The 13,449-nt window shown below is 44.7% G+C and overlaps 1 protein-coding gene and 1 long non-coding RNA gene across 5 annotated transcripts in view; one reads left to right on the top strand and one right to left on the bottom strand.

Annotated features, from left to right (window-relative positions):
* The window catches only part of LOC120097095 (uncharacterized), an 85,447-nt gene that overhangs the window by 44,854 nt on the left and 27,144 nt on the right, over positions 1 to 13,449 (top strand). The window lies entirely within an intron of this gene.
* Positions 2,351 to 13,449, bottom strand: part of Clybl (citramalyl-CoA lyase) — a 223,492-nt gene continuing 212,393 nt past the window's right edge. For all 4 annotated transcript variants that reach the window (XM_087585907.1, XM_087585908.1, XM_087585909.1 and 1 more), the window contains 1 exon segment: positions 2,351 to 2,638. In XM_087585907.1, the coding sequence (XP_087442033.1) occupies positions 2,543 to 2,638 (96 nt within the window). In that variant the 3' untranslated portion in view covers positions 2,351 to 2,542.

The raw sequence follows: 13,449 nt of genomic DNA, 5'->3' as shown, positions 1-13,449 counted from the left end.
TAGTGTTATCCATAATTTAGCCCCCCTAGAATTAATAACAAGGGGCTGATACTGGCATAGTGGCTGCCATGAGCTACACAAAAATATAAACAGGTATGTTTTTTAATTAATCTGATGAGCATCCAAGTCCCCTTCCTGTGTCCCCTTTCCCACCTCATCACCCATGTCTGTGTCCCTACAGCAGACTCAGCCTTGGTGGTATTTCTCTTTGTCTGCTTCTTACTAGGGGTGTGGGTCAGAGAGGTGAATCCCTGCCTCCTAGCTCCTCCACGTTTTAGAATTCTGTCTCCCTGGGGGAATGAGGGCCGCAGGACTCTGGCAGACACCCACCTCTCTTCTGAGGGCCCTTGTATCTGCTCAGACGATGGGCAATTTAATTAGCCGGCATCTTTGTCTCCTGTGGGCCCCAGTCTTGTGATCCTACCTAAAGTGATATTTCTTGGTGATGAAGATGATCAAGCTGAAGTCTGAGAAGGCTTAGCCAATGAAGTGGTTTTGAGCTGGGTACAGTGAGCTTTAATCTCAGTACTTGAGAGGAGGAGGAGGATGCAGGAGGGAGGGCTCTCGTGAGTTTGATGCTAGCCTGAGTTACATATCAAGATGTTTCAAAAGCAAAATCAGAACCAAACAGGGTGTTTTTATGTGAACAAGGAAGTTGGGGAACAATGACTTGGAGAGAGTCTAACATGATGAGGACTGAGGAGTCCCTGGCACTGCTGCTGTGGCTTGGGAGAGGCCTATCTAGGCCCTGTTCTCAATACCACTTTTAAGGGTTAGTTTACTTGAGGTCTCTATGGCTTCCACCACGCAGGTGGGGCTTCCTCAGAGGGAGGCCCTGGTTTGAGGCCCAACCTCTACGGGCTTTGGGTCTACCTGAACTGGGGTGGAGGCAAGAACATGTGCCCCCCTGATCTTTTTTACATGTAGCCTGGGACCTGAATATTTCTTACCCAGAATGCCCCTGCGCACTGTCCTGAAGCATCAATGACCTCATGCTAGCCAGAGTGTGGTTTTTCTCCATCCTACCCCGCACTGGGATTTATAGTGGTCGTGGTAACCTCGGTTTCTGACCTGGCATTGGTGCCATGAGGTGGCATCTACCTCCTAGGGCTTTCTGTAGGAACTGAACTGATCAGGGTGAGAAGTAGAGCCCAGGATGGGGCACGCGCCAGGGGCCACGAAGAGAACCCACCAAAAGGGCCTAGGAGGAGGAGAAAAAAAATGAAACTAGAAAACAACTGTTTTCTATTTACAAACTTAAATAAACAGAACAGCCTTCCCCTGCGGTGTCTGTCTAAGAGGAGCGGCCACGCTGCTGAGTAGGTCATGAAAAGGTTGGTGTGGAGTTTTTAACTTCCCATTCTGCTAATTTCTTAAAGAACAGTGGTTCAGATTCTCCGCACAAAAGCTCATGATTTAATGAGGAAGAGAAACAAAATCTCTGCTTGTTGGTGTTTCAAACTTCATTGGCGTCCTCTGGCACGCACAAGTTGATCCTCGGAGGCTTCAATACCCTTTCGCCTTCAGTATGAGAGTAGAGGCTGAATAGGGAACAATGGCTGTTTGTTATGTTTGTTTATCCTTCCTACAAGCTGGGTTAACCTCTTCAAAACAGCTTCACTAAGCCCGTTAACCACACCACCCATATGACCCACAGTCTCATCTCTAATGGGATGCAAATCTTGCAGGGGGCCATATGCACCAGCCCCATGGCTTTGTGTCTTCCGGACGATACAAGTTTATGGCTGAGAGTCCCATCCTAGCCCTACGTTTACGGGGTGGGGGGTGGGGGGGTGGAAATGGCCTCCGTGGTGAACAGTTAAGCAAGAAGACAAAGGGGGAGAATGGACGGTCTTGTTTCGCCTGCATTGATTTTTTTTTAATTGTCAGTAACTGTTGACCCCGGGTATTCACCCAAGATGAGAGCTTTCGGGATCACCATATGGATGGAGCTTTTGGGGGACAATGGCTTCTCCAGAAATCAGTTCTGAAAAAGTTGATTCTTTAGAAGCTTTTACAAGCCAATATAATACCTAAAACGACCTTTTTAATGTCATTCTGTTGTTTTATCTGATAATTCATAAAACTGCTGAAACCTCCATTTTGATATTATTCTTAAAAAAAAAAAAAGCCCAGCCTTAAATTTATCTGTGGTATCCTCTGTGCAAATGAACAGTATCGGAAATATTTCCTAATAAAGGAAGAATGAGGAACATTCCAGAACACATCAGAATATGTTTCGCCAAGGACTTAACTTCTTCCCACCTATATTTCCTCCCATGTCTATCTCCCTGTGAAATAATAAACCGGTATTTATAACACATTAATAGACAATAGTAAAACCATGAGCTTAGATTCCAAGGGAAGAACGTTTATTTTTAGAATATCGGGTCAGTAAGATGCAAGGGGAGGGGGCGTTGTGACTAACGTGAGATGAGGTCCCGATCCGGCGTGCTAGCAAGCTGCCCTGGGTACTGTGGTTTGTCTTTAAGAAACCCACGGTATCCATTCAGCCCGCCTGAGAAGGGCTTCATTTAACAGATCATTTTTCCTTGATGGATGTGGCAAGCATAACAATGTTCTGGGCCTGCTTCAGTAATGGCATGTCGATCATACTTCCTTGGAAAGTAAAGGCTCCCTGGAAAACAGAATACAAACTTCCTGAAAGAATGCTCGCAAATTATAGGCTTCCCTTCTGGTGCACACTCTCATGCCACGGGAACATTTTAGATCCCACCTGAGTTATGCTGACTTTCCTGCCCAACTTTTGAGAAAAATCAGAGTAAATTGCAGGGGAAAGATTTCTTTTTATCCTCCTACAGAGGCGGGGAGGGGAAAAAAATCCTTCAGCTTTTTAACAGAGAAGAGAGAGAGAGGAGAGAGGGAGGGAGAGAGAGAGAGAGACCATAGCAAACACAAAACATGGTAAACTGTTCATTTCACCCTTGAAAAATCAAATGGAAACAAGTGTGAGGAAAAACTTAAATACTTCTTTACTTCATTTGAGATATTGTGTGGGATTCTGAGGCAGTAAAATGCTGTCGGGTGACTACCCTGTTTTGAAAAGTGCATTATCAGGTTAGTAACAAATGCTTCCTTCTTGCCAGACATAGTGAAGGTGTTACTCCAGGGTAATGAGAAAATAGGAGCAGAAAGAACATGCTGCTGGGACATCCAAGCCAAGGACAAAGAAGCCATTCTTTGTTGACCAAACTGGGAGGCGTCTCTGCCTCCCCAACCCTTCTGTGCCCCATTTTACAGATTCTCTATTTCTTAAGCCTTCCTCAAACACTCGTTAAGACTGGCATATGATGTGGATCCCATTCTGGGTTAGGACACTGGAGTCCATGGTAATGATCTTTCAGAGTAACATGACTGGGAAGGGTTAGAGTTATGGGTAACACCGAGTCTCCCAGCTTCGAGCCTTCCCTGGAATTGAGAGGGGAAATTGGACTGACAGAAGGTAACAGGCCCCCATCCCAAATTAATGCTGAGTTATTTGTGTTCTTGTTTTTGTTTCTGTTCCTCTATAACGTAGGCTACTCTTCAAGGCAATCCTCCGGCTTCAGTCTTCCAAGTGCTGGAGTTACAGGTGTGAGCCACCATAACTAGTCCCATGCACCTCCAATCTCTTTATTGTTTTTGAGACAGAGTCTCATGTTGATCCACCCTGGAACTTGCTATGTAGACCAGGCTGGCTTTGAAGTCATAGAACTCTGCCTGCCTCTGCCTCCTGAGAGCTGGGATTAAAGGCTGTGCCATCTTCCTATGGTTTTCCAATAGGTTTTTAAAATATATGTTATTTTTGAAGGGCTGGAGATGAAACTTAGACCTTTCTCGGCCATGGCTCTGTCACTGAGCCACACCTCAGGCCACGGCTAATCACTTCTTGCTCCTTCATTGTACGTTGTCAAGGATGCGGCCCTGAGAGAAAGAACAGGTAGGTAGGTGCTTCTTGGAGATCTGGAGGAGGCTGAGCCACCCTAGCCCTTGATGGTTCATTTATATAGAGCACAGCTCACTTACCATCACATAGTTAAAGGACAGCTTGTCGATGGTCACTACTGTACTTACATAGGACTTGAGGTGGGTGTTCTGGGAGCTACCACGAGTGCTATGGAATAGGCATAGATAGCACACTCACGGGAAGAAATCAACAAAATGCCATGGCAGAGAAGCCTTGATGATGTGCTCAGATTTTATCTCTAGATAAGGTAGATTTAAAAGCATATATAACCAGAGTTTTTCCTAGGAACACCTGATCCTTTTCGAATGATGAATCCAACCCCTAGGCACACCTGTGTGACCTAAAGTCCTGTATTTGGGTCACTTCCTGTGGTCCCCTCTCTTTTCATATCCTTCAATTGGCCCATTCCATATAGCCTAGAGCTAATTTGGGCCATCTAGGATCATGATGAATTTTAAGAATCTGGGTGGGGAGGTTCCCCAAGTTAGCATTCCGTGGAGATCAGGGGGTGAATCCCATGCTGTTTTACAAGGCAATCTTCTAGTTTTCCCTCTGGAATGAGTGAGGAGTTGCAAAGGCCTCTTGGTTACCGGCCTACATCCATGGATTATGGCCCCTGTAAAACAGGGCATCTGTCCTTCCAAGGTTTAAGCAATCGGCTATGGAGAGAAAGTCAGTGTAGATGCACCATGAGGTTTTAAAAAACAAACCAACAACAAAAACCCACAAAGAACAAACACCACCCCTTCCCCCAAAAAACCACCACCCACAAAGTTGATAAGCCCTGGGTGATCTGTCTGGGTTCAGGCTTTGTCTCCTGAAGCTGTGTGGACTTCCACAAGCAAATCAGAGATGAGAACTACTCCCAGCTGCTTTTTAAGACCTGGACAGAACATTTCTTTGTGTGTGTGTGTGGGGGGGGGGGGCAGATAGAGCTTGATTTTCTTTTTTTTTTTTTTTTTTTTTTGGTTCTTTTTTTCGGAGCTGGGGACCGAACCCAGGGCCTTGCGCTTCCTAGGTAAGCGCTCTACCACTGAGCTAAATCCCCAGCCCCAGAGCTTGATTTTCTTAAATGTGGAAAACAAGATTTATCGTTGCTGTTCTGTTTCCTTCCCCCCCCCCCCAGATTTATTTATTTATTATATACACTATAGCTGTCTTTAGACACACCAGACGAGGGCATTGGATCACATTACGGATGGTCGTGAGTCACCATGTGGTAGCTGGGATTTGAACTCAGGACCTCTGGAAGAGCAGCCAGTGCTCTTAACCACTGAGCCATCTCTCCAGCCTGCTGTTCTGTTTCCTTATCTCTGTAAATTGAGACCTCAGCGTTCAGAATTAGAGGATCTGGCATAAATATCCACGTCTTCATACATCAACTCATAACATGCCTTCTGTTTCTCTTACTGTATAGATTTATCTGGAAACGCAAACAGTCTGGTGGTCAAGACTAGTTCTTAAGAACGTAACTTGTCGAGAAGCTGCCTGGAGTCTGGAGGATAGTTTGCAGATGCTGGAGGAGTTTTCGTTTTACTGGCTGATGCTTTTTTTTTTTTTTTTTTTTTTTTTTTTTTTTTTTTTTTTTTTGGAGAACTGACATTCCATCTCAAAAAATGCCAGGAACTGCCTGAAGATTTGGGTTATACTTTTAAGATGCCTTTAAGGAGCTGGAGGGTCTGTGCAATGCTTAAGAGCTGCTCCTGCTAAGGACAGTTCGATTTCCAGTACCCACATCGGGGTTCATAACTGTTTGTCACTCTAGTTCCAGGGGATCTGGAGATTCTGTATGTGCCAAGATGCACATATATACACGGAGGCAAATATGTGCCAAGATGCACATATATACACGGAGGCAAATATGTGCCAAGATGCACATATATATACGGAGGCAAATATGTGCCAAGATGCACATATATACACGGAGGATATACACGGAGGCAAACGCTCAGACACATAAAAGCAATCCTTTTAGAGTTCCTTTAAACAGTACCGCCCTTGTAACCAAATACTTGGAGAACCAAGTTGACAGTAACAGCTACAATGTTTTGAACAGTTACTAACGAGTGCATGGCTGGAACTTTATATACATTGTTTCATGTATATTGCCCACAACCACACATAGGTATAGATGCTATCATTCACCCCATGAAAAATCTGTCTAGGAGGCTGAGAAAGAGGCTGTCAATAAAGTGTTTGTTTCATAAGCAGGTCTTGAGCACAGTCTCCAAGACTCGGGTCAAAGACTAACACGTGTACTTTTGCAATCCAGTGATGGGGAAGCAGAGATGGAAGGGTCCTTGGGCAGGCTGGCCAGCGAGGCTAGCTGAATTGGTTCACTGTATTCCAGGATCAGGGAGATACTCTGTCTCAAAAAACAAAGGTGGTCAGCAAGCGAGGAAACCTGCCAGTGATCTCTGGCCTTCATGTGTAGCTGCACAAAAGCACAAAAGTCTTTTTCATTTCAGTAGAAAACATGCACTCTAAAAATGGGTGTCTGGTGCTGGAGAGATGACTCAGTGGTTAAGAGCACTGACTGCACTTCTTAGAGGTCCTAAGTTCAATTCTCAGCAACCACATGGTGGCTCACAACCATCTAAAATAAAATCTGATGCCTTCTTCTGGTGTGGCTGAAGACAGCTATAGTGTACTCATATATGTAGCCATTACCAACACCCACTGTACTGTGCAATAAAGCTCCAGACTGTTCTATGTTGCAAAACCTAAACTGTATCAAGCAAGCAACTCCCCTTTGTCCCTGCTATCCTGCTTCTGCCACACCGCCATTTTCCCTTCTGTTCCTATGACCTTATCCATTTTCATCCTATAACTTACAAACCTGGAGCAAGTCCATTCCTCAGCTCATCAGGGTATAATGGGAAAAAAACGCTTGTGTTTCTCTGTCTCTGTCTGTGTGTGTGTGTGTGTGTGTGTGTGTGTGTATTTGAAGACAGGGTTTCTCCATGTAGCCATAGCTATCCTAGAACTCGCTCTGTAGACCACGCTGGCCTCAAACTCACAGAGATCCACCTGTTTCTGCCTTGTGAGTGCTGGGTGTAAAGGCATGTGCTACCACCACCTAGCTCCATGTTTGTTTTCTAAAGATTTATCTTTATTTATATTACATATATATGTGTGCATCTGTGTGTGGGTATGTGCATGGGACTACTGGTGCTTGTGGAGTCCAGAAGACAGTGTTGGATCCTTTGAAGCTAGAGTTATAGGTGTTTGTGAACTGTATGATGTGGGTGCTGGGGAACCAGAACTCAGGTTTTCTAGAACAACAGTAGTACATACGCTTAACCACTAAGCCACCTCTCTATTCTCAAACATGTTCATCTGATTCAAATCCCGTGTGCTCTTAAAAGCTTTTGGATTAAAAATGTGCTGAGCATGTCTTGTGGTTAGCTGAATCAGACTCCAATACAAATAACTAGTCTCATTCAGCTGTGTTATTTGTGTTGGAAGGGAGTGTGTTAAATTGCAGATTCCAAGTTCAGTCCAACAGAGTTAGAGGCAAGAAAGCCTGGAGGCTGGCCAGAAATCGCCTCACAATTCCACTGCACACTTAAGTCTATGACCTTGTGCTTTCGCTGCTCTGAGTAGAAGTTGAAGGCCAAGTTACAAGTATATACTTACAACTCGTAAGACCACTGGGGCCTCTTCGATCTCTTGCAGAGTGTCCCCACAGTGCTTAGTAATGGACATTTCTTAGTGTAGTCGTCATTCACTGGTCATCATCCACTGAATAGAGCAGACTGTGCCAGGCCTTTGGGAACCACTTAAGAGAGGAGGGGAAGACTCCACCCCTGGACTTTAAGATCTTCCAGTTGTGAGAGCAGTAAGGAAGAAGAGCGGCAGCTGCCTCAGGACAGAGGAGATCTGTGACTGTATTGGCTTTTCCCGGTCAGCATCTTCCTTACCACATGCTAACCTCCATAGATATGAGGCTGTGCGCTCAGCACACACTACACACATTCCACAGTGCACACCTCCATAGATATGAGGCTGTGTGCTCAGCACACACTACATACACTCCATGACAGTTGCCCCAGGGCTCAAGCCCTATAAGTTTTCATTCTACAGCGACCAATTGTGTCATTTGTCATTGAAGATCCCTGGTCAGTGCATGGGCACTGCTTGTTGTCTATAGGTCTGGGACTCAGACTCCTGGAAGTGAGGCACAACATATTGGGGCTCCTGTCATCTGTATGGGGGAAGAGGGAGACACTGACGCAGGCTTTAGATTTTGGGACACTAAACTCATTCCTGGTGATGATAGGCACATAGGGTTGACCACATAGCTTAATTGTGAAGCACTAACCCCGCATACCAGAGACCCTGGGTTTGATCACCAGCACCACAAAACCATGATTCAGAATGGCCCTGAAGTAACATGCTCCTAGAGCCTTTTCAGAAGAATGTTTTTTAGGGAAAGTAGTGATGGGAGCCATGGGTGACATGGGAAGAATGGCCACAGCTATAGGAAAGTCACGGTTTCTGGCATTTAGAACCTGAAGTTGTTTGTTTTTCCTTCTCTAGAGCACCAAAAGGCCAGTTTTCCAGAAGCTGACACTACTACAAATTCTTCTTCATCTCATTACCAGGGTGGAACTCAGGTCTCCCACATTCAAGGCGAGTCCTCTGATAGGGAGCTGCACACCCAGCTCAAGTGGATACTATCCCTTGTTTGAGGGTATTCACCGGAACCTGCAGATGGGGGTGGTGCCGTGTGCAGAGAGCTCTGCCTCAGTACCTGCTTCTTAAGGTCACACAGACTCCAACATGACACTGGCCCTTTTGCTCAGACAATTGTTTCCAGTGAATTTCTAGTACTTTTGTTTAAAAATATTTTTACATTTGGGGGGTTTACGTGGCACACGCATGGCAGTCAGAGGACGCCTTGGAACCAGTGTTCTTTTTGACCCCTGTGGGTCCCAAGGCTCATACTCAGGCCATCAGGCTTGGAAGGAATGTGTTTACTCACTGGGTATCTTGCTGCCTATGTTGTTGTCAGTGTTGGTCACTGAGTGTCAGGTTTCCAGGTCAGATTTTGGCTTTGAGTAGGCCTGAGGTCAACCTTGGGAGTCTCCCTAAACTGCTTTCCACCTGAGTTTTTGAGACGGCCTGGAGTGTGGTGAATCAGCCTGGTGATCCGTACCGCTTCAGCCCTAGCAATAAAGGTGTGCCACATACCCACCTTTTGGTAACTGCCTACCCAACACTCCCTCCCCTTTCTTTCCCATCTTTCAGCCATTTCACTGGCAGAATTCTTGGACAATTTGGTTGTGGTGTTCACTTTAGCATAGGAGTTTGGGTGCTGTGGCTCTTTTGCTGCTAAGTAGGGAATCTCATTAAGAGGGGGTCCCCCGCCGCGGTCTGACTACTACATTTGAAGTAGGTGCGTTCGTGTGCTTAAGTCTTTGACTGCCCTGGGACTCACTGAGCCAAGCATCACTTCCCTAGTAGGGACTCTACAACGTGGCCCCCACCTCAGCACCTCTGTTCTCATTCCGAGGTGATTTCCTGTACCTGCCAAACTCCTGATGCTTCAAAGTGTCTAAAGATGACGTCCCAGTGGAGTTATTTATTCAACTTCCTTGGTCATCACCTGTCCTTCCCTGTAGAACTGCTGCAGTGGGTCTTGTCTGTCCTCCTTGTCTGTCATCACTGGCTTCTGGCTGTCCTTTTCACTAGATTGGGAGCCTCTTGAGGGTTAGGTCACTTACCTAGTACCTGGGACTTCTCAAACCATGCACCTAGACGATGCCCCCTGCAGACAATGACAAGAGACACTGAAGAATGCCTGAAGGTTATGAGTCCATGGTAGAATATTGGCCTAGCTTGTAAAGGCTAGAACATTGAGGGATAGAAAGGAAAGAGGGGAGGGAGGGGAAGAGGGCAGATGCAGGGAGCAACAGGGGTTTAATGGAATAAGGAGAAACTACAGTTTTCCTGGTTATGACTGGGCCTTCATTTTTTTCTTTCTTTTTGGACCTCAAATGTGATTTTCTGAGTAAGTTTTGCTACTGTACATGATTGGTGGGTCCATAAGTCACTCTGACATATGCAGTAAGGATCCATACCAATTGGTCCTAGGGACCTGGAATCTTGTCATCCACCCTATCAAACTGTGTGGGACCCTGGCTCACAACTCTTTAGATTCTTTACCATTTAATGTGGTTGAAGCCTACAACATGCTTGTATATGTGGGTGTAGTTAGGTGGGAACACAGTGATGTGTCCCTGACCCCATGAAGTATTCAGCTAGTGCAGGAAAATGCATTAAACAATCATCTCTAGTAATGATAAAATACAATGCAAGGCAGGTACGACGTTGGAAGAGCATTCAGCAGGGGGCTCAGTAAAAGCCAGGTGAGGGCAGGAAAAGAGTGACCAGGCAGTTAGTTCCCAGTGGAACTCAGAGCTGGGTGATAATTAGACATTTAATCTGCAAGAATCTTTTCGTACCCTTGATCCTTTCCAGGTTTGGTAACATTTACTGGTGAGTTGACCAATACCCAAGTCTCCAGCAAGATACAATGGCTGACCTCAAAACTGTAATGTGAGCTGAGTTCATGGTAACTAGTGAGAGTGACTTAATCATTCAAGGGAAATCAAGTAAGACATATTTGTGGTATGAGAAGGCATGTTGTAGAGAGAGAAGACAGGGTCAAAAGGGGGCAGTTCAAGCAGGTGAGAGATTGGAGGAACAGGTAGTCTTAGTTTTGTCTTTTTAATTTGTTTCTGTTTTGTCAAGACAGGGTTTCTTTGTGTAGCCCTGGCTGTCCTAGAACTCACTATGTAGGTCAGACTGGCCTTAAAGTCAGAGAGATCTGTCTGCCTCTGCCTCCTGAGCGCTGGGATTGAAGGTGTATACCACCACACCAAGTTGATTGTATTTTTAAACCTTTACAAAATAGTTTCTGTATTTGAGACAAGGTCTTTCTATATAGATCAGGTTAGCCTGGAGTTTACTATATAGCCCAGGCTGGCCTCAGACTTGGGACAAACTTCTGCTTCAACCTCCTCGTCCCTATTTTCAAAGATAAGTTATCATTGATAGTGTGATGAAGGCATCAGTGTATGCACACACGCATAAAAAACCTTTGTGGAGCTTAGAGACAACTCCTGTAGTTGCTTCTTTCCACCACAGGTCCTGGGGGGTCGCTGGGGTCACCAGCTTCCACGGCAAGTGTGTCTCTCCATTGAGGCCTCATTTCAGCTTTAGAGATCAAAACGAAACCTAAGCTTCTGGGTCAGTTCACCATCTTAAGAAACATGTGACAAGGAGAAAAGAATAGGCCTAGAATCTAAGCCTTTCCTCCAACTCTCAACTCCTGCTCCTAGTTGGTGAACCCAATGTGTGACTAAGGAGGATAGCACCTGCCTGAGGCCATCAGAAAAAGTTGAACATTTAATGTACATTTATTTTACACACTATATATTTACATTTTAATTTTAAAGACTAGTTTATCTGTACTGTTATTTCAGAGATATTATTAAGAGAAAGCTGAAAATAATAAAAATAAATGCCAAGTGGAAGCTATGTCAAAACGCAAATTTGGGAAAATGTGAACTGTGCCATGTTGGGATTGAGTTTTTCACTCATAATCCTTAAGTACTGTAGCAGAAAACCAAAATGTAACAATACTGTAGCAGAAACACCAAAATGTAACAATACTGTAGCAGAAACACCAAAATGTAACAATACTGTAGCAGAAACACCAAAATGTAGCAATGCAATACCCGAGTGACATCTTAAGTTGTTAAAAGAACCACAATAGTTGGGCTGGAGAGATGGCTCAGTGGTTAAGAGCACCGACTGCTCTTCCAGAGATCCTGAGTTCAAATTTCAGCAACCACATGGTGGCTCACAACCATCTGTAATGGGATCTGATGCCCTCTTCTGGTGTGTCTGAAGACAGCTACAGTGTACTTACATATAATAAATGAATAAATCTTTAAAAAAAAAAAAGAACCACAATAGTTTGCTAAAAGGAATATAAGAAGGGGACATTTGATACTCAAGTACCCCTTTGTTTTGTGACATATGTTTTAAAAATCATCATGCAGCCAGGTGTGGTGTGTGACTTAAATTCTAGTATTGGAGAGGCAGAGGCATTCAGATTTCTGTGAGTTTGAGGTTAGCATGGTCTACAGAGAAGACAGAGTTCCAGGACAGCCTTGGTTACACAGGGAAACCCAGTTTCAAAACACCATTAAAAAAAAAAAAGTAAAATGGTATTTACTGGAGGCATAGGAAGTAAAAGAGCATGACCTGTTTTTTGTTTTAACATTTCAATTTATGGTGATAATTTGATAGATATTTAATAGTATTTTAAATTTTAATCCAGCAATCATTTACTTCCATCGTCAGGTAATTTTCAGATACTAATATACCTCAAGGGACCCACATGGACCACAAAGCACATTCCACCTGGCCTTTGACAAGCAAGCCATTACATGATCATAAGCATGTAACAGATCTGAAGAGAGTGACCTGTACACCTGACTGGAAATGGGGGGGAACCTGGGTGGTGGCAACCTGTTAGGTCTTCAGCTCCTGCCTCAAAGCCAAGCTCAGAGAGGCTGTGAGAGTTCAGTTTCCACAATTTTTCTAAGTTAAAGTTTAGAGGAAGCCCTTCTAGCCTTCCACTCCTTCCTTATACCTTCCTAAGCTCCAGGGCTTTTAGAACCCATAGCACAGAGCCATTGGTGTGGAACAGAACACAAGCTTTTGTGTGGTTGCTATTCAGCTCTAGTCAGGCCTGGCCTGAGAGGTTACTGGGAACCATGTGTGCTAGAGTTCCACTGGGGCAGTAGTTCTCAATCTGTGGGTTGAGACCCCTTTGGTGGTTCACATAGCAGGTAACCTGCATATCAGATATTTACATTATGATTCATGATAGCAGCAAAATTACAGTTATGAAGTAGCTACAAAATAATTGTATGGTTGGGGGTCCCCACAACATGAGGAACTGTGTTAAAGGGTCACAGCATCAGGACAGGTAAGAGACACTGTCCTAGGGGTTGTCTTCCACAAGTGCAGGTATCTTTCCAGACTCCATTCCTCATCTCTAAGACGATCAAACCTGCCCACAAGGTTTGAAAGATTAAAGAAAGCATGTAATGGCCCTATAGGCTCTCTGTCAATGAGAACTGTTACTCTTATCACCCCTGCCCCCACGATTCACCTCTGCAGTGACATGTCTACCACCACCAAAATACAAGTATCGTTACTCCAATTGTTACTGTACCACGAGGGTCACGGTCACCAAGATTATGGCCATCCCATAGCTAGTCATGCTGCTACTGATATTGTTAGCCAAATACATCTTTACAAAAACATTTTACAATTTATTTGGGGGTGCGGGGCATGAGACTACCACAGTGCACACGGGGAGGTAGGTTACAATTTTCAGAGATCAGTTCTCTCCATCTTCTGTGTGTATCGTAGGGAACTGAACTCAGCTTGTCAAG

This window comes from Rattus norvegicus, chromosome 15 (assembly GCF_021556685.1).
Source record: "Rattus norvegicus strain SHRSP/BbbUtx chromosome 15, alternate assembly SHRSP_T2T, whole genome shotgun sequence".
Lineage (NCBI taxonomy): Eukaryota > Metazoa > Chordata > Mammalia > Rodentia > Muridae > Rattus > Rattus norvegicus.
The sequence above is the reverse complement of the archived record's forward strand: the minus strand, read 5'-3'. Positions and strand labels throughout refer to the sequence as shown.